The following is a 19,807-nucleotide window of genomic DNA, read 5'->3' as shown; positions in this document are numbered from 1 at the left end:
AAGAAGTTCTGCAACCAGCTGGGTGCCACATCCAGCCTGTCATCTGGTTTACACCCTCAATCCAATGGCCAGACCAAGATAATGAACCAGGAGATGAAAACCGTCCTTCACTCCTTGTAGGGATGTAACGGTACCGCAATGTCGCGATAACAAAAGTGCCTCAATATTGCAGGGACATGTACGGTATGAAATGATGGCGCTTCTGGCAAATACAGTAGTTTTAGTGTGAGAGACGATCGTCCGTGTCACCGTGTCAGGGTTAGGGAGCGGAGGTAGCTAGGCTATTTTAGTTTGACCAAATATTGTTCTTTGTTACTTATTTTGGACCTTAAAAATAGCAATGAACTTGTACTGTGGAGCTTACTTTGGTGTCCTTGTGGTCTGAGCAACTGCTGTAGGTCAAGTACGCCCGTAACACCCGGACCAGCTTTGCCACAAGCCTTTTCCCGTTTCAGTCTGTTGTGAGTTCCAGTTCCTCTTAGCCACTTAGAAGGAAGCTTCCTGTTTCTCTGTCCAGAACTTTATCTGTATTGTCTTCGCTGAGTATCGCCTGTCAACTTCTTGTTTCTCATCTGCCTGTGGCCATGTGGCATCTCCCATCTCCGGCATCAGAGAGAGCCCAGTGAGCCCATACTCCGTGAGTATCACTACTTTCCTTACTTGTTGGCTGTTGTGCTGCTGTTGTGTCCCATTTCTGCTTGTTATTGTTATGATGTAAGAATGAAAAGCCCCCAACATATTTTACTTTCACTTTTATTTCTGCCCCATGTACAACAACGCTCTCAATAAACAGAGTTTATCTTATTTTACAGATGCAAGTCAAATGAAAGGAAACAGCTGCCTAACCGGTTTGAGGACACATAAAGCAGGAGTGACTCCACAGGAATGTTTCACCTATGAACACAATAATCTCGGAGAATTGCTTTACTCTTCCTTTCATTTTATGATCTCGCTGCCCAAATGTGTCGAGGGAAAAACACTCAATTATTCTGGACCTTTAACGGAGCAGCCAGAAATCATCATCCTTCAGCAAAGGTAAAAACTTCCTCTCTCTCATTCTTGTCCGGTTAGTGCAGATTAAATCTGAGGAGACGCTGTCCATTTAGTAAACATGAGGCAGCGTCTTCTGTAGCTAAAGAAAGGGACAGTGAGAAGAACGAGTCTGAGCAGGTCAAAGACTTCAGTTGCACTTGTAATCACAGTGTGTTTACCTGAGATTGATAATAGTTAAAGAAACCAGAGAAAATGAGCCGTTCAGTGGATTGGAAAGTGTTTTTCTGAACATATTTATGACCTTAGTTTTATTACACTGGAAGGGTGAATAAGTAACTAACCACTTAAACGGGTCAGTGAATATTACAGTAAACTATAAGTATCAGAGACACATCTGAAGGGTCAGATTACTGTTCTCCTGCATCTTTTATTGTGTTTGTGGACATATGGTTTGTTGTTAATTACATTATGGGCCATATATTGTCTGAATCTGTATTTTCATGTAATGGTCTCACTGAGATAACGCTGTCTGCAGATTATTTGTCCACTGCTGGTGTGAAGCATGTTCCTGAAGCACTATCTGCCACCACTCTTGCTGATAGCTGTTCAAATATGCAAAGGTGAGGCTCTAAATATGATTGCTATTCAAACAAGTAGCCGCAGGTGTTTGAATAACTTAATTGTTGTGGGTTGTTTTTCTACATTATCATGTAGTTTGCTGGTAACTGAATTATCAAGTTGTTTATTGAGACTGAATGAACTATTTTGGGAGGGTTTTGTGGACTGTATTTAGTCATTACTGCCATGACATTACTAAACCTCCAGACACAAACAGTCGTAACTGGGTGTAACATGGCGTGGGTGCACACCCCGCATCCTCTTTTTCTGTAAGGCTCAAATGTGTCAGTGGTTTACATATTATAAAATGTCTGCACTTTGTCTGTGGCCACTGGGCAACCAACCATGATGGTGCTGTTACAAGTCAGATATACCCAGTATTTCCTAACTTTTAGCTTTCCCAGAAAGAGTATATTATGACATGTTTCTTTGTAGTGGGCGAGGTCGAGACTGAAACTAGTTTCACCCCAGAATTGAATTGGATACGGGCAGGATAAGGGCAGAAACTCTGGAGGTTATGCAAAACAAGATCTAATCAGATGTGTGTTACTGATACTTTTCTTAACATCTCTTTCTACCTGTTTTTTTTCTCACCAGCTAAGAGTTGTGACGAATTTACGGATCTAAATTTAGGTCATGCAATCATTGGCACCAGCATCAGAACTAGGCTGCTGCTGTACACCAGAGAAAATATCACCTGTGGCACGCTCCTGTCCCACACCGACCTTGGTGTCCATCCCCAATTCAATATGTCCAGACAAACTACCTTTGTCATTCATGGGTTTCAGCTCATGGGGTCTCCACCAGTGTGGAAAGGTGATGTCACAGAGCTGCTGTTGGCCAGAAAAGACCTTAATCTCATAATTGTGGACTGGAACTACGGAGCTACCACTGTGAACTATTTAAAGGCAGTGAAGAACGCACACAAGGTAGCAGCCAATCTCACTGCTTTCATTAAAGTGATGCAGGTATGAGATCTGACCTTTACTGTCATTGAAACACTGGAGATTGTTGAACTACTGTATCAGGACTAACAACTGACTGATCTTTTCAGGAACATGGTGCCTCTCTGAGCTCCGTCCACTTAATTGGAGAAAGTCTGGGAGCTCATATATCAGGTTTTGTAGGTGCAAACCTGAATGGGTCAATTGGAAGAATTACAGGTCTGGATCATTTTTTCTTTTGGAAAAAAATCTTGAAAATGGATTGCCTTCAAAAATATTTTATTTTTATTTTTTTTTATACATATTTCTAAAATACAATTGAATTACTTACAAAAACCTTTGCACACTTGTGTTCTACAGTTTTAGCTTGGAGCTGTACTTGTAAAGGATGTTTTATTATGACTGTGACACCTGCATGAGCTTTAATACCTGTGACAAAGTCCAACTTTGTGGAAACACAACAATTGATAACTAAATCTTTTACAGCAGGGTTACTTTTTTCTCTGCCCAAGCCTGCTATTTCCAGCACCTATCAGCTTATTTTGGGTTTGAGAATAAAGTGAAAGATTCATTGACATCTGTTGATGTGATGTTTGCAGCTCTGGATCCTGCTGGGCCTCAGTTCATAAATGCTCATCCAGAGAACCGACTGGACTCCTCAGACGCCCAATTTGTGGACGTCGTGCATACAGATACAGACTGTTAGTTTGGCTGAAATTCTGTATTATACATTTTGAATATGTTAGATAAGGTACACAGTATGCAGATGATTTACTGTATATTATCATATTCTTCATGTCAAAGCCCTGGGTTTCAGAGAACCTCTAGGTCACATTGACTTTTATGCAAATGGGGGAACAGACCAGCCTGGCTGCCCGAAGACCATCTTTTCTGGTAAGGTCTTTAAAATCTTGGTGTTGTGTTGTAAGGTTTTGAACAACATGGAGATGTTCCCCCTTCCATTTTTCCCCTGTTCAGGCGGATCTTATTTCAAATGTGACCACCAAAGAGCAATGTGCCTTTACCTTGAGTCTGCAAAGCAAACGTGTACCAGCAGAGTCTTCCCCTGCTCGTCCTACAGTGACTTTCTGGATGGGAAGTGCATGAACTGTGACCAGTTCGGTCCTGCTGGATGTCCTGTCTTTGGTTGGTAACCTTATTATCTATCAAAAAGGAAAAAAACATATAGAAATTGAATCTACTATTTCTCCAGAGGTTAATTTGTTACTATAAAATGTGACATAGCTGTTTGTTTTTTTTTCTTCTGAAATTCAGGCTATGATGTCATAAAGTGGAAAGATATCCTGGTAAAACTGGGCCAAACACAAACTTACTTCACCACAAATCCAAAGTCTCCATTCTGCAGTAAGTAACAGATCATAACCAGTCAGAGCCCTTTAAAATAAAAGTGCGCTTTGTAGCAAAATATAGGCTAATGAAATTATTACACTTTAATATCCAGCCACAACTTGGCTTTTCTGCAGTAAAATTATTCATTATACACAGAACATTAAGTGTAAACATCAAATACGAGACCACAAATAAACATGTGATGTTTACTGAGTTGTTATATTGAACTCTCATGGGATCATTTCAATGCTAACCATATAGCGTGCCTATGTTCCCACAGCCCTATGTTCCCTCAGCCCTATGTTCCCTCAGCCCTATGTTCCCTCTGGACTCTCTCTACCTATCTGGACTCTGTCTATCTGGCCTGTCTAGCCTCTACCTGGTCTTTTTACTAAACTTAACCAACTCCTTTCTTCATTGCCTAAACCCAACCAATGGTGGGACCAAAGGGCTGTGGGAATAGGGCCTAATTTTCAGTGACAACAAAAGTTAGAAATGAGGGAACATAGGGCTGAGGGAACATAGGGCCTAATTTTCAGTGACGACAAAAGTTAGAAATGAGGGAACATAGGGCTGAGGGAACATAGGGCTGTGGGAACATAGGGATGACCCCACAGCAACTAGCCGACTAGCACGGGAAAGCTCTCTTACCAAGACACGAGGACTGTGGCTCAGTCAGCCAGGATGTGCTGCGTCTCACATGGTTCACCACTTCGCTGTTTCTCTAACAGCTGCACAACTTTATAATTGTTACAACAACTAAGTTTTCACTCATTTTACTTTGTGGAAATGCTCTGTGTCCAACTCTGCATGGCTACTTGACACGACTCGGTCTGACTCGGGATCCCTCTTCTCTTTCTGCGTCCCCTCCTGTGATTGGCTACACAGCTTTTTATGCAATCTGGTCTCAGAGATTTTAATTAACTGTCACACTCAGTCACAAGTATGACAACAGGGGGAAATAAACATTAATTTAATTGTATACCCATCTATTTATAACATTATTATTTAAATTTTAACCCTCATGAACCTATTTCCAGCTGGGTTACCTTCATGAGAGTATTGGTCCTCAGAGGAAGTAACGTTAAATGTCAAATAATGTTCATGTTTTTTGCTATAGGGTCCTGCTACAGGGTGGACATGATGGTTTGGAACAAGGATGCTCACTGGGGTTACATTACTGTTAAACTTCATCATGACGGTACAGAAGCAGTGGCTACCATTGACCAGTAAGTCTTAGTATTTCACTGTGAACTCTCTTTGTCCCATAGTTGCTGCTCTTTCTCAGAGATGTGTATGTTTTTTTTTTCCCATACTAGTAAATCCAGAGAGTTCCAGCAGTACAAAGAGACCACGTTGTTCGCCCAGTTCGACAAAGACGTCCAATCAGTGGACAAGGTGTCGCTCACATTCACCTGTGGAAAAATATGCCTGTCCAAACATAAGCTCCGTGTTCTCCGAATCCAGCTCACACACCTGGATCGCAAGGAGAGGTGAGCAGCCATTCTCACTTTCTAAATAATCATTCACTGTCCCAGCTGTAGAGTCACATTAATAAGGAGTTTGTCCCCCACAGGCCTCTCTGTCGATATGATATTATTCTTGAGGAGAACACCGAGATCACCTTCAGGCCCATTCCCTGTGAAGAATCCAACTTCTGAGGCAAAATCCGACCCCGCTTCCCCAAATGTCCTGATTTGTTCTGGCAGAGGTTCAGCTGACCTGTCTAACCCTCCAGGAATTAAGCTACAGGAAAATAATGAAGACATTTGACACAATGTGAACATTTGTCTTTCTGGACTGCAACATGTGTTGTATAATGTATTTGTTTTTCAGAAAACATATCTAGCTACTTGCCTTTTACTCAATTGGGGCAAGTGATTTCCTGTTTGGAAAGAGATGAAGAATTAAAGGTGCACTAAATAGGCTAATAAATTGCACAGGCAGCATGACTCTGGGCCGGGGGTGAGGGAGCTGGAGGAGTTTTCACTATGTCTTTTCGTTTGTTTGTTTGTTTGTTTGTTTGTTTGTTTGTTTAGTTTATTTAAAGTGTAAAACCACCATGGTGCAACATGGTCTCGATACACTTTACAAAATTCATTACAATAATAAGAATCGCAGGGTCACTTTACACAAACAACGTTAGGCCTACTGTAGTTTTTTCTGTTGTATTTTCTTTCTGTTTTATGGTCTTTCTGTTTCAAGTTTTGTTTTGTTCTGTCTCTATGTTGATAGTATAATTTAAAACAGGGCATGCTGTACATCACATAGCCTAACAGATTGTATTGGTTGTTAATTCATGTTTCAAAAAATTACAATGCTGACACATTTAGAAAAAGGATCCCAGATGTTTTCAAATGACAGGTCACCTCAGGCACATGGTTTTTCTTTAAAATACAATGTAATTAGTATCTTTATATTTATTTAGAATCCATCATGAATAATTGATAATAAAACAAACAAGTCTACAAATGGCAAAATCCAGCATTTTTAATGACATCATAATCTCACACATCACCAGCCAATAAATCAACTGACACCTCAGTCAAACTAGTACAATGTTTTTCTTAAATATATACATCTTATGTGCACATTAAATATGAAAGAAGTTTCATGTTTGTGCCACTACATCACATCATCATTAGAAAATAACAGCTCAGCCCTCGGCTTTGCGGACTAACTCCCAAACGCCTCTGCCTGAGTCACTGTCATGTGTTTCCTATAAAGCTGGATGAAGGAAAAAATGACTGAAAACCAAATAATTGGCATGTTCACTCCCACATCAGCTGTGATTCAAAACCTGGGTTCTCCCAGGAAAGAGAAAACAGTTTTTCCTCTTAATGGAAAACCTCAAGACCGTTGAATGTGTAAGTAACATTCGTCAGCCAATAATTTTGGTCTGACAGGATCATGAGGCAGTTTTTTTTTCTCATTTCAGGTCTGCTCCTGCTGTGCCTCATCTTTACATTGTCAGCAACGACTCAGTGAAAACACTCAGTCCTCTTGGCCTTTCAGCTCTCCGACAAAAAAGTGGACGAATTGCAAAGAGGCTTTTAAAAAAAAATGCGACGTTTACATCGAAAAGGAGCGTGGATGACTCAGAAACAAGGGGACCTCTTTGTCAAATCAGGACACCGCTCATTTAGACATGTGCTTCTTCATACGCTGAATCTCCATCTGTGACAAAACAAAACTCATCATCAGTGTATTGTCCTCAGCTCACAGTGGCTCTGTCCAGTTTATATGGGTTAATAATGCTATTGTATTTAGATCCTGCGTCTCACACCTGTAAAGTCAAGCGAATCCTCTTCTCCTCATCGAGCTCGTTCATCAGCAGTTTAATCTCTTTGCTGAAACACAAAATATGGTCAAATTAGCACAGTAAGCAAACTCCATGGTGGGAAACCACAGCAGAGGCAGAGATGTGAGGTTGGGCAATCACATTTTATCCAATTTGAACATGGATGAGAGAGACAAAGTTTTTACTTGTGTTGACTCTTCATCTGTTCAAACTGATCCCTCAGGTCCCTCAGCTCTGTCTGCAGCTGTTCCAGGTTGGATGAAGCACGTTTGGCTGGGTTTCCGCTAGGCTGAGGGTCCAATTTGAGGCCTGGGTTTGAATGTAGCACTGCAGACAGAGCCTTTGGTAGCAGAGCGGAGTAGGTCTCACTTTTGGGTACCGCTGCCTGTGGAGAATAACCCAACATTAAAGGCAGAGCAAAACTTGAAATATCAATAGAAATGTTTTTAGTGCAAAGAAGTTTTTCTTACAGGCAGGACCGACTCATTTTGACTCGTCTCCTGAGAGTTTTCCTGAGGTGTTGAAGTTTCCAGTTCACTCTGGTTTTCTTTTCTTTCTTCCTCCATCATCAGTGTTACCTGTAAATTCAGTCTAGTTTGAGACAGCTGATCTACCAGTACCTCGCCCTACGAATGCGTGAAAATAAAATCAGCTTTTGGAGCCCACAATGAAAAAATTCACATGGGTGTTAGGTTAGTAACAAATGATTGTAGTGATGGCCCTTGAAAGTAAAATATTTAAGTTAAAGCTCATATTGATGCAGGGCGAGTACCTTCTGACACTCAAGTCAAAGTCGATATCTCCAGCTGCTGCACGTGGCTGTTTGTGTATGAGGCAGTTAAATTTATCCCAAGGACAGATGGGACACAAATAGACCACACCACACAGTCTTTATATGCGAGCCAAGCTATAGTAGTATTGTAGTAGTATAGTAGTATTTCACTGGATGAAGTAGTGGTAGAATGGTTTGACTGTCAGATGACTGTTATTCATTAAAAATGTACTGTATACTTCCCAGAGTCTGAAGCTCTGACTGTAACCTCTCATCTGAGCCACGAGCTGCCTGCTCATTCAGCTTCTCCGCCACTGACACAATTGAGTCAAACTCTTCAGTGTCTTTGAGAGAAACGGAGAATGAATGTTAAAATATATTTTTTCAGTTCCAGAGCCTGCATTAACTTTCATTCTGTTTTGTTTTTATAACATGTACTGTATGAAAAATTCAAGCGTGGTAGTATTTCAAATGACACATCAAACAGCAACAGTTGCTTAAGGCTTACCAGGAATGAGGACTGAGCTATAGCTGCCCATCGTGACAAGAGAGGAATACAGTGTAGTGTAGAGAGTGAAAGAGAGAAAAACCTGCAGAGTCTTTAAGTCTACATCTACAAATGACAGATTGGAGCAAGTCAGTGGAGCAGAAATCAACAGTCATCTCACTACAAACCTCATGCCACACCTTCTATCTACAGATTCAACCACTGAAGAATAGAGGCGATTCTTTAACTATTTCCTGTGATTAATGATTCAGCAACTTGAGTCTGTAAAGTGCGATACTCCTTTATCAGACTAAATTCGGGTGTTACGTTAGAGGTAGCTGTTTTCTCTCAGGCCACAGCCGTGAACAAATATGCAACACATGCTGGAACCGATGCACAGAAAGGTCATTAGTAAACATACTAAACCAATTACCAGATTATTGTCAGTTACAGTGAAGGATCTGGTGCATGCACTCACCTTGTTTTGTCAGTGTCACCGGTGAGATACAGCAGCATCTGCGGTAACTGGACACCATCCATTGTAGCCCAGCGTGGTCTGTGGAGTATGTTGTGATGACGAGTGGTACTGTCAGGGCTAAGTTTAGCTCGGGACAGAGCGGAGAGCAGCTCTGCTCACAAATATCACAGGGGCAGAGCGAAGGGCGAGAGAGGTGTTTAAAGGGACAACTCGGGTGCAGTTACACAAGAAGTGATGTTTGAACTAGACACGAGAAAGAAAGTAAAGGGTGATGATTCTTCTGGAAGCTCAGGGGCTGTTTTAATTGGGATATGAGGGGCTTAGCAGCTTTAATTTTAACCATGGTTTAGCATTTTGTGTCAGTGTAGCCAAACCCAGTGGGCATAAAATACCAAACTGCTTAAGTAGAGGGAAATCAGTTCTTTCATTTGTATTGAAGGATGGTAAATCGAGTAAATCAAATAAGATTTGTGTGTGATGTTAGATTCTCTTCAGGCTATAAAGCTCATAATACAGAAATATTCAAATCTTGGTATGTAAGCAGAATTACTCTCACAGGTTACACCCCTTTCTGTCAAGAGTCATTGTTTGTAGCGAGGATTTTTTTTTTAAATCATAATTTGCATATCTATAACTCTACTGGCAGACAAAATTATTTTAATAAACCAGATTCTGAGTCCATGTCTTAAACAAAACAAAGAAAAACAAATACTACTCAGGACTGATTCTGTCCAACTCTACAATCAAACACAGACTCTTCTCAAATAGAGCTTGTTAAATCCAACTTTACTTCAGGTCTCAAACAATAAACTCAACATGTGATTATACAAGTTTTACAAGTAGTGTCGGTGTCAGTAGACATGTTTCTAAATAGAACAACAAGGACTAGTCAAGTATGACACCTTGTGATACGTCATCGCAAACAATAAAAGAGAGATGTTAAAGTAAAAATTTCTTGGACTTAACAAACCTGAAATTGATCGGTGCTGGTAAACAAATAATGCTAAGACTACGCAAGTAAAACGAAGATTGCCAAGATTGCGACCAGCAATTCCCAAAATACACCAGAAAAAAAGCTGGTAGTAGAATATAATACAATGGCATATGTTACAAATAGTCTAAAACAAATGACTGCAGTACTTCAAAGATGCAATTTAACAAATGTAAGCAACAACACTTCACTTCAATAATCTACAGGTACGTAGGGATTGTAGTGAGACAGGGCTGTGCAGGCCACCCGGCGTGTTCCAGTGTTGCATCTGCAGGATGAAGGAACCTGTGTCAAGATCAGGACAAAACTGTCAGTACAACATTTCTTGAAGAGCTTGACAAAGGCTGACGCTTTGTTATAGCACAGTTATAACACTGACATACACTGTGTGTTTTCTCACCAGAGATTATCACCAGCGTTGTTGGTTCGGTCCTCGGTTGTACGGCACTCGCTGACGCAGCACTCTCATGTTGCGGTATTTGGACATGATGCTGTGACTTTTTCTGAACACTGGTCTCTGATTTGGGAAGGGCCGGGGCACTAAGCTCTCCTTTACAAAAAATAAACACACATACAAAATTCACAAATTAATCATCAAGAAAAAAAAAAAAAATTTAATATTTTCCATAACAAGTAATAAACTCTTAAGAGTTACTCATACATACCATGAGTGGTCTTCTCACATTTGGCGTCAGTTCAGGACCTGGCCTCCTTGGGCCACCTCTAAGTCTCTGTAAAACAAAACAATAAGCTAGTATTCTTATTTGTTCCTGATTAAATTAAATCAATGCTGTCGAGGAGCCCGAAAAATACGTTTACAATGATTGAGTGTTGATCTTTGTGGCCCACAGACTGAATTAAGAAAATGTTCTTGATGTTTTAGCTGCAAACCTCTATTGATGGTTTGCGTCCTTGCATCTTTATGCATTGTATTTACAAAACCCTTGAAGCATTTCAAAAATGCAACATGGCAAATTTCTTTGCTGCACACTACCCACTGATGCATCACATACTGAGACATGATGTTTCTCTCACCTGCATGGGTCCTCCAGGTCCCGGTCGCCTGAAGGGCCTCCCAGATCTGTAGCTCTCCTGCATCACATTATTAAATGGCCTGCAAAAAAAGAAAAACAAGCCTGCATTTAACAATGATAGTCATTGAACCATTCCATAGTTTGAAAGAAAGTGCAAAGACATGAACCTGAATATCCTCCTGTCCAGTTGTCCCCGTTTTCTGTCTTCAAATGATGATCTGGTATCATCTGTCTTTGAGAGACGACTGTTCGATGCACCCTCTTCATCTGAGCTGCGGTCTAAGAAAAAATTAGGAAATAATCCCCATAGCATCAAGTTAAAACATTAAAACCTACACATTAAGAGCAAGAAAGGAAAACAAATTGATTACAAAAACAATTACACAAAAGATTACAAAAGTGATTGACTTACCAGCCTTTGACTTTGGGCTGTGCTCTTTTGGAGGTGAGCCGTCCTTAGACGAGCTCGGCCTGGGCGGCCAGTGGGACAAAACGACAAGGTCACGCTTCTCTATGGGAGAAGATCTGTGGAGTGTCACAAAGGAAGTGTTAAGGACATCGGCATTCCTGTCCTAGCATCACATCAGGTTATCAGCAGTATACAAACATCTTTAATGCATTCTGGATACATTAATAATTCATTCAATAATCAATCATTCAAGGCATCGCAGTATTTAGAGGAACAGGCAAGTAAAAAATAAAACAATGTACAAAAATGTTTTTACGTCAAATCGACCTGTCAGCTTTTAGACGAAATGCAATCTAAACCAGTAATGATCAGCATTGTTTGGCAGGCAGATAAATGATCATAAAGTCACGCATCACATGGGTACTTACAAAAACCATGGACTGTCCATGCTCCTTTACTCCTATTTTTGTACCCTGAATCAATCTGAGCTGTCTTCATTTACTCAGTGATTGTTAGAGTGGGCAAATCTTGGAGGACTTTTAAGATATCGGTCTAGATCACATCACCAAATCTTCTATCATCCCTCTCACAGGAGCGCAGGAGGACAATACTCTCGTTTTCACTGTCAGCCTGACATTCAGAGGTTCTTATCGTCACGTTATTCTTAGTTGTTCCTTTAGTTGTCTTTTATCGGGCTCATCATCCACAGGGTTTCACAACATGCACCTCAGAGAGAAAGAGGAGATTTGGGCCTTGGTAGATGTCTGCAGTTTTGAAGTGAACACATGAAGGCAGGCGATTACGTCAGCTTCTTCTTGAAAGCTGCTCGGTGGTTTTAAGAGATGATCCGGTGTCTGCCCACAGACGTGTCCAGGTTTCAAGGCCAATTTTAAAAGGCTTTGCAGAGCCTTCAAGGGAGACCTCTACTCCTTCAGATCTTCTGCTCTTTAAAATGTTAGGCGTTGGGCATGCTTTAGAAAAAGGAAATCACACTGAGGACTGTCTCATTGGTACTTGTGATAAAGACAGGGTCGAGGAGCCTGTGCAGTGCTCTTCTCCTCTTCGTATAGTAGCTTTAAGTTACAGTCGGATAAAATGCCAAGATTTGTCCATCACATCATCTTCTCAGGGTGACATACAGGTTTGTATTGGCTGTGTAAAGTAGCTATGGTATATTTTGATTTCCCCCAGGCAGAGGATGCACACTTCTGGTTATTAAAATTAGGTCACACACCAGTAGACACAGGTACTGACCACCATACATGTTGGCCTGTCATGATTTCATGCTGATAAGCATATAACAAGGTGGTATAGTAAGGCTTCAAAGAGCAGGCTGATCTTTCTTCTGTCCCCACACAGTATGAAGTCCACTTTCAATATCTCCTCTCATCTCGTTATCTATTTAAAATCCTTTCCTTTGGTTCTGTTTTGTTCCTCCACTTGTGTTTGGCCCCTTTTTAGACTTTCACATCAATGCTGAAACAGAGCTGGACATCTAGCAGCGACATGTTCTCTGGTTTGACTGAGAAGTTGAGCAAACCACCCTCAGGGATTTTCATCAATCTGCTTCAAGATAGTTTCCTGTCTGTCACACACTGATGTGTTGGAGCAGTAAGAAACATCTGCAGACTTCTTCTGACTGCAGTGCAGAAGACAACTCCAGTACTTAAGATGCACTGTATGAAGTGCTGCATAGCAGCAGGCTCCTCTTCGTTCGTTGAGGAAGCACTATCCACAAGACGTCACGTTTCAGTTGGTGCAGAGGAGTGCATTTCATTCAGAGGAGCCAATCCTTCTGGTATACGTTAATTGGTTTTGCTCACAGGTAGAGTGACTCACGGATTAATCAGGATCTATGGTGAATGTGATGACCAAAAAACTCCTGTATATGGTGACTGGCGTGCTTCATTAGTCCAAAAAAAATTTATAATTTTAAAAATCTTTGTCTTGGGTTTTAACTGTTTTTGTTATTTAACTTCTATTATAAAGACAGTGGAACTTTATGAAAATTAATTGAATTATTGGTCATTTAATGTGCATAAATAATGAAGTCAGAAATGTCAACCTCTGCATGAGTTCTGTATTAGTTTCAGTGAGAATTAATGCACATGCATGTTGCTCTGTAATGCTGATGGTGACTAGTAACATCCAGCAAGAGAAATTCCTCTTCATTGTTTTATGGCTTTCATTATCTCTGTCCGAACTAATCACCATCATCCATCTTGATCATGCCGTGATTAGTGCAACACATGACACTTTAAACTAACTTTGTTTTTGGAAACTCCTTGATCAAACATGCCGCTTGACTTTGACTTGACTGTTGTCCCGTGTTTTTACTTAGTGCCTTGTACAATCATCATTCAGTGATGGATATCCATTTGATGCAACTCTTTTCCCATGGTCCATGTATGGCTGACAGGTTGTCAAGATTTTAACAAGGCCCAGTGTGGTGATTTCTGTTTAGGTCATGTTAAATGCTGTCTTCCTCGTGTCCTTGTTTTGTGTACACAGGTATACCGTTTTACGTGAAATGCTGTAACTTCAGATTTTGTTTTCTACTGTGGATGAAGGCGTCTTCACAACGTGACGTAGACAATTTCTTTCTTTAAGACACTCAGTGCTGACAACTTGTTGAATCCTTTAAACTGCCGAGATCAACTGATCAACCACTCCACTCCCCTCATCAAGGGCTTTTAACATTTTGTCAGGTTCTATAACAGGCTGGTTTTATTGATATGCTGTGTAACTTAGCACCTTCTCTTCAGCCAACGTGATGGGAAGATATCTGAATCACAGGCAGCGCGCAGACAGGGAGGCTTTTCAGAGCTTTTGCAGCTTTTCATCAACTGAATCAGTGTAGCACATTTAGCCCGACACGACATCTCCATTTTCCACAGCTGGCACCCCCTTCACATTGAGACATTCTTTCTTGACCTCCTAATCATCATCAAGCCCCTGCGAACAGTGCTACAAGGAAAATACCGTACCTGTGTGCGTTCAAGGACCGGCGAGACTCCACCTGTTCTTTCTCTGTGTCAGAATCTCGGGAAGACTTGCTGCCATTGCCATCGTCTTCTCTGGAGGGGGATTGTGATGATCTTTCCCTCCTTGTTGGCTCCAGCTTTTTCAGGGGAACAGGATTTGACTGGAAACGTTTCTTCCTGATAGCAAGAACAGAGCTGACATTTCCTCGTGAGTTGGAGTCGCCGAAGCGAGGCCTGGGTCTCACAGACGGAGGTATTCTGAGCCTCATGAGAGACTCTGCTCTGATTTGTCTGTTCTTAACCATGTAACTTTTATCCCTAAGAGACAAAGGTTTACCACCAAAGGGCCTGGGGATATTGAGCAGTTGAGGTCTCTCTCTCCGAAGGTGTTTGGGACTGCCATGCTCCAGATCAGGGTCTGGGGAGGGCATGCTGATGTCTGACATCCTCCTCTTCCGGGGTCCTGCCACTTGCCTCTCCGGAGGACCCCTGTGGTAGGACGATGACTGTGGCGGGCCTCCTTTCCATGAGGGGGATCTGAAAGGGGGCGGGTGAGGGACATCTTGTGCCCTCTCCCTACTGTGGGATCTGCTGCCCTGCCTCTCAACCGGACCGCGCTGCCGTCTGGAGTCTTGCTCAGATGACCACCTGCACATCCATCAAACAATAGAGAAATCATTACAATGAGAGATCCATTGCCATGTTAAGTGGGAGGCGGAACTTTTAACTTTTATCTTAATGCTGCCCCTTCATAATGCCATGTCAGAATGAAACAGGTAGGAGAAGTAAATTTTCAAAGAGCATTTACAGATGTAACACTCCTGTCAATGGCAGGTGAAACCACAATTATATCAGACCCCCGTTAATCCCCTCTAATAACTATGGACTGGGGCAGAGTAGAGGTAACCATTACGACCCCCTGTGACTGGTAGGACTGGGCCAGCTTCGGGCCTCCTCTTTAATAATTTTACCCAGCTGGGATTGTTGCTTCACTCCTGTACCTCTCTGGACACGAGCCTCTCCCATGCATCTCTCTGGGGCTCCTCTGTGACCCAGAGGGTCTGTGCTCTCCATTGTGTGGATGAGAGAAGGCTCCAGCCTCGTTCCAGCGCTTCATGCCATGACCTGAGTGCTCAAAGGGCCTTTCTCTGGGGCTGTAATTCCCACGAGGATCCCGATTCCGCTGCTCCTGATGGGGAGAACCTGTCTGCCTTTTGGGGCCTCTAAAAGACCCCTGGTAGGCCTGTGTAGCGCCGCCGCCTGGCCTCCTATCAACTGGGTGGTCGCGAAAATGTCTCGGGGAGGGGGACCTGTGACCTGAGGGGTGGCCGTGGAACGGCGGCCCTCTTTGACCTGGGGATCCGTGCGCAGGACTGCGCGAGGATGACTGATGGTGACCATGGGGGGAGCGGTTTGGCCTCGATGGAGACGGCCTCCTCTGGCTGTGGTGTGGTTCCATTTTGGGATGGTACGGTGGAAATGAATCCTGTTTTGGGGAATTCCAGTGATTGAAATGTGGCTCCCTTTGCTCTCCCATCAGGGGGACTCTCTTGACAACCGGGGGTCGTCCTCTGCCTCTGGATTCTCTCCAGTTAAAAGGCCCCTTCACTGGGTAGCCTTGGGTATCTCTTCGGCCTCTGGAGTTTGGGTTGTAATTCCCTTCACTCCGCCCAATGCCGCCATGACCATCTCCATATGGTCTGATGGGATACAAGAAAAAACAGACAGGATTACAACACATGCCGCCATCATTTAAAAAAAAAGCAAGCTTCAATATTTGATTTGATTTTATAAAGATCCCCATTAGCTGCTACACCTGGTAGCAGCTACTCTTCCTGGGGTCCATTAAAAGCCACATAAAATAATCACACACACACGAAATAAGACTAAACTTCCAAATAATATGAAAAGCTGCATAGTACAACAATAATTATAAAGATGATAGTAATAATAATAATAATAATAATAATAAGTAATATCAGTCTCATACAACTATAAATACACATAAAGATGTAGCAATTATGTCAATTTGACATGATCAATAGATATATTACCTTGGCTTCATGCGCGGTGGTCCAAACTGTGGTCGGACCATCTTTGGAAGTGGGTGAATTATCTATGAACAACAACAAAAAAAGACACCAGAGTTTTACAGCCGTACGCAGATATAACGGTAGATTCGAAGCAGACAACAAACTTCGACTTGCCCTGACTCCACAGCTGACACCAGGAATTTATGGTCTGAGGCTAAGTCACTTTGCCAGGTGTTGGTTGCGTACTTGAGTCTTTTGAACAACCATTTCAAAATAAGAACCAAACTCATCACCTTCAATTAAGTTTATTTTAGTCTTCTACCATACTGCCTGTTAATTAATTAATTTGCTTAATCTTTTTTTTTTTAATGTAAATGCTGGTCAAAGTGTGTACTGCATAGTCCTTGTTGCAGCAGCCATGGGTTTAGTTCAAACCTGTAGCCATTTGCTGTGGCACCCCCTCTTTCTCCCTTACTTTCCTGTCTTGTCTTGTCTTATCTATATTAAGGCAAAAAATACCTTTTTTTTCCTAACTACAGAAATACATCTCAGAAAACAATACACAAAATCCTCATCATTCAAATTTACATTAAAAAAAACACACCATTGTTTTAATGTTGTAGTAGAAATGTAACAATAAATTGCCTTGCATCACCAAAACGTTTAATAAATGTTTTGAAAAGCAGCATTAAGAGTAGGTCAGGTTAAACAACAGCATGTCCTTAACAGTTAAGGTCTAAAAAGCAAGCCCAAGGCATATACTACTCATAGATAATAGCCCACCTGTCTAATCAAATCAATTGTGTCTCGGAGAACAGCTGACACTACATTACAGCTGCTACTTTCAATTGTTTAAATGATTGCCGAGTCAAGTCTTCAAGTCTGTCTTGAGCAAACAACAATTTCCAGGAACAAAAAATGAACTGTGCAAACCCGGAAATCTGCTCATTACGTCCAAATATCTTAATTTTTCTTCTCTACTTTAATAGCTACCTTTTGCAGACCACAGCCGGCCTGAAATCCAAGACAGAAAAAACTCAATGTTACTTACAAAACATTATCTGCACATGGTGGCGTAACTCATCAGCTTTCTTCCTTTTTATCTCGGTGGTTATCAACCACATTACCATACAGGGACGTGTACAGTCTCGTTATGTTTAATATAACATAGGCAACACCACCAGTCTATGAGGCAACGAAAAAAATGCAAATGAGAGAAGAGCATATCTAACTTGGGTGTTTTCAATGGAGGCCGCTGATTGTGTTTCAGCTCTGATCCTTCACCGGCCTCCATCTTTAGTCCGAGCGACCAGCAGCGAGTTGGACAAACAACACGATGCAGACATTATTTTTGTCCTCTCTGTGCGCACACAACCCTGCAAGTGTGTAGTAAGCAGTTTTAAAGTGATTCGAGATTACATTTTCTGGCTTGGTTTATATTTAGCACCACTGGGTCGAGCAGTCTTATCTAAGTTAAGCTAAGCTAAGCTAAGCTAAGCTAAACTAGCCAGCCTGGGGTTTTCCTTTGCTAATAATAACGCTGCTCTCAGAAAATGGCATCCAGAGTCATTGGGACCATCTTAGCGGCAGGTTGGACAAAATAAATACAGACGAGTCAACTTAATCGACCCTTACGTGTAATTATTAAGATTTTCCAACAACTTACCGAAAACCAAGCGTCGAGTCCGTCACAGCTTCGGGCGACTGCGACACTCAGCTGCTGCTCCTTGGCTTCTTCTTCCTCTGTGTCATTTATGGCGGGCGGCACCAGCGTTAAGGCGCATTACCGCCCCCTATTGCGCTGGAGTGAGAGCCACAGTCACCTATTCCCATAATAATAACAACAATAATAATAATGATAATAAATAATAATTATAATACATAATAACAACACAAACAAACCCCCCCAAAAAAGCTGTTGCTAGTCGCTCGTCCTCAGCAGCTTCATGTACAGGAGGCTGCAGCCTGCGCCACCTGCGGCCCGGAGTGTGAACTACACGTCTGTCTGGAGGCCGAGTTAAAATATCTTAATAGAATCTTTAAACATCTTAAAAGAATAATTGTGATGGTTAAATAAATGACTTGTAACTTGTTAGAAGTAGAATGAGGCTCTCTGTCTTCCACCTAGTGTCTCTTGGCTGAAAACCAACCTGGTAAGATCAGAGCCGCCAACCCGGTTTCTGCAGCACCGCCACACAAACGCGCCCCGCAACCCGTAACCTTTTGTTTATGACAGGTAGGCTACGACTACACAAATACATACATCGTAATATCATGATAAATAACGTTATCCACCGCTTCATGGATTGATTTCTCACCTGTTTTGTTGTAAACAATAGGCTACTGCACATGATGGCCAGGAGGAGGGTTAGGACTTGCAAAGTCCCCCTCTAACATAACACATCCATGGGCCCAAGGCCTCCTGGTTAAGGTAAGGCTAATTCTATTTTTTATACTACTGTGTCGTTTAATCTATTACACTGTGGTGTAATGAGTTTACCTATATGAATGATCAGATTTCAAGTCTACAGAATAAATGTAGAGGTTTTCACACAGACTGAAGTAGCTTCCTTTGAACATAACTGTGCAACTCTTACAACAATCAAAAAGACAGAGAAAAAACATTTCAGGTGTTCATTTTGTGTGTGCCTGAAGAAGCCCAGATGTTTTACTTTACTTAAAATAGTTTAATTCGTTGACTTATAGGTGAGGAACGTGCCCCTTGTTTATATGATGTGTCTGGGACAGCTTGCAGGATGCTGACTGGCACAGCAGTCAAGATCACAGACCAATGAGACCATATACTCATAGTGATGAAATGGGTGTTAGGATGGGGAGAAGTAAACAACCAGAGGTGATCGCATGCTCACAAGGCACAGTCTTTCTTCCTGGAGGAGTGGAGAGGATGTAAATGTGGTAATGTGTAATGTGTGTGTATGTGGTTCCTGAAACCTCTTTGCTTATAGATTTACACCTATATATCCACCTATAGCACAAGCTCGACCCATTATCCTCCAAGTCTTCAGAGAGCCAGCAACTCTCCAAGACAGCAGGGCTATCTTATCAGACTGCATTTACTGGAATTTGAGTTTAAATCTAGAGTGATTTGTTTTGTCTTTTATGCAGTGTCATGCTTGTGATTAAAATATATGATGCATATTATCCAGGTTATCTGTGTAACACCAAAAACATGGATTAACACACAAAAACACAGAATTATGAGGTTGTTTTTCATTTTTATTTTTATTGTTTCAGATAACATTATCATGACCATGCTTACCATGCACAATGTCTACAGAAATTACATTACTTAAAGAGTTAGTCTGGCTGTGAGAGAGTGTTTGCAGTTGGAGTACAAGTGGACTTTGAATGTTGCAAAATATACAGCAAATCCTAAATTTCAGTATTGTGTG

General features: G+C 41.7%; 3 protein-coding genes across 8 annotated transcripts; 1 reads left to right on the top strand and 2 right to left on the bottom strand.

Annotated features, from left to right (window-relative positions):
* The first annotated feature begins 466 nt into the window (after positions 1-466).
* LOC146974531 (lipase member H-like) lies at positions 467-5,870 on the top strand. 2 transcript variants are annotated; one of them, XM_085797996.1, is made up of 12 exons: positions 467-637; positions 813-1,035; positions 1,529-1,613; positions 2,209-2,579; positions 2,666-2,774; positions 3,155-3,256; positions 3,360-3,449; positions 3,534-3,701; positions 3,831-3,920; positions 5,026-5,134; positions 5,225-5,398; positions 5,482-5,870. In XM_085797996.1, exons 3-12 carry the CDS (start codon positions 1,556-1,558, stop codon positions 5,564-5,566), a joined length of 1,356 nt encoding a protein of 451 aa, XP_085654122.1. In that variant the 5' UTR covers positions 467-637; positions 813-1,035; positions 1,529-1,555; the 3' UTR covers positions 5,567-5,870. The 2 variants fall into 2 exon arrangements, with proteins under 2 accessions (XP_085654122.1, XP_085654123.1); XM_085797997.1 differs by lacking the exons at positions 467-637; positions 813-1,035 and having other exon boundaries at positions 1,417-1,613.
* A 521-nt stretch (positions 5,871-6,391) lies between these two features.
* On the bottom strand, positions 6,392-9,216 carry LOC146974530 (SH3 domain-containing kinase-binding protein 1). Of its 4 annotated transcripts, XM_085796827.1 has the most exons (7): positions 8,944-9,216; positions 8,487-8,591; positions 8,223-8,322; positions 7,677-7,785; positions 7,392-7,591; positions 7,192-7,255; positions 6,392-7,082 (listed from the first exon to the last, which is right to left on the bottom strand). In XM_085796827.1, exons 1-7 carry the CDS (start codon positions 8,999-9,001, stop codon positions 7,044-7,046), a joined length of 675 nt encoding a protein of 224 aa, XP_085652953.1. In that variant the 5' UTR covers positions 9,002-9,216; the 3' UTR covers positions 6,392-7,043. The 4 variants fall into 4 exon arrangements, with proteins under 4 accessions (XP_085652953.1, XP_085652957.1, XP_085652954.1 ...); XM_085796831.1 differs by lacking the exon at positions 8,223-8,322 and having other exon boundaries at positions 7,677-7,784; positions 8,944-9,206; XM_085796828.1 differs by lacking the exon at positions 8,944-9,216 and having other exon boundaries at positions 8,487-8,874.
* A 492-nt stretch (positions 9,217-9,708) lies between these two features.
* On the bottom strand, positions 9,709-18,117 carry LOC146974529 (uncharacterized). 2 transcript variants are annotated; one of them, XM_085797992.1, is made up of 10 exons: positions 18,061-18,117; positions 16,416-16,477; positions 15,333-16,061; positions 14,365-15,009; positions 11,381-11,493; positions 11,136-11,247; positions 10,970-11,048; positions 10,600-10,665; positions 10,335-10,484; positions 9,709-10,219 (listed from the first exon to the last, which is right to left on the bottom strand). In XM_085797992.1, exons 2-9 carry the CDS (start codon positions 16,454-16,456, stop codon positions 10,344-10,346), a joined length of 1,926 nt encoding a protein of 641 aa, XP_085654118.1. In that variant the 5' UTR covers positions 16,457-16,477; positions 18,061-18,117; the 3' UTR covers positions 9,709-10,219; positions 10,335-10,343. The 2 variants fall into 2 exon arrangements, with proteins under 2 accessions (XP_085654118.1, XP_085654120.1); XM_085797994.1 differs by having other exon boundaries at positions 15,363-16,061.
* Between the last annotated feature and the right edge of the window lie 1,690 nt (positions 18,118-19,807).

Source organism: Trachurus japonicus, chromosome 14, assembly GCF_045865225.1.
Source record: "Trachurus japonicus isolate A0001 chromosome 14, Traja_1.0".
NCBI classification, from domain to species: Eukaryota; Metazoa; Chordata; class Actinopteri; order Carangiformes; family Carangidae; genus Trachurus; species Trachurus japonicus.
Note: the sequence above shows the minus strand (reverse complement) of the source record. Positions and strands in the feature narration are given on the sequence as shown.

What these genes read in the sequence shown, in the direction of transcription:
- LOC146974529 (XM_085797992.1), bottom strand. Translation starts at nt 16,456, where the DNA reads ATGGTCCGACCACAGTTTGGACCACCGCGCATGAAGCCAAG. An exon ending in CAGCCCAAAGTCAAAGGCTG is followed by an intron (nt 11,248 to 11,380) that starts GTAAGTCAATCA and finishes ATTTTTTCTTAG; the next exon opens with ACCGCAGCTCAGATGAAGAG. An exon ending in GACCTGGAGGACCCATGCAG is followed by an intron (nt 10,666 to 10,969) that starts GTGAGAGAAACA and finishes TTTGTTTTACAG; the next exon opens with AGACTTAGAGGTGGCCCAAG.
- LOC146974531 (XM_085797996.1), top strand. Translation starts at nt 1,556, where the DNA reads ATGTTCCTGAAGCACTATCTGCCACCACTCTTGCTGATAGCTGTTCAA. An exon ending in CCCGAAGACCATCTTTTCTG is followed by an intron (nt 3,450 to 3,533) that starts GTAAGGTCTTTA and finishes TCCCCTGTTCAG; the next exon opens with GCGGATCTTATTTCAAATGT. An exon ending in TCCAAAGTCTCCATTCTGCA is followed by an intron (nt 3,921 to 5,025) that starts GTAAGTAACAGA and finishes TTTTTGCTATAG; the next exon opens with GGTCCTGCTACAGGGTGGAC.
- LOC146974530 (XM_085796827.1), bottom strand. Translation starts at nt 9,001, where the DNA reads ATGGTGTCCAGTTACCGCAGATGCTGCTGTATCTCACCGGTGACACTG. An exon ending in CAGATGAAGAGTCAACACAA is followed by an intron (nt 7,256 to 7,391) that starts GTAAAAACTTTG and finishes TTTGTGTTTCAG; the next exon opens with CAAAGAGATTAAACTGCTGA. An exon ending in GGATTCGCTTGACTTTACAG is followed by an intron (nt 7,083 to 7,191) that starts GTGTGAGACGCA and finishes GTTTTGTCACAG; the next exon opens with ATGGAGATTCAGCGTATGAA.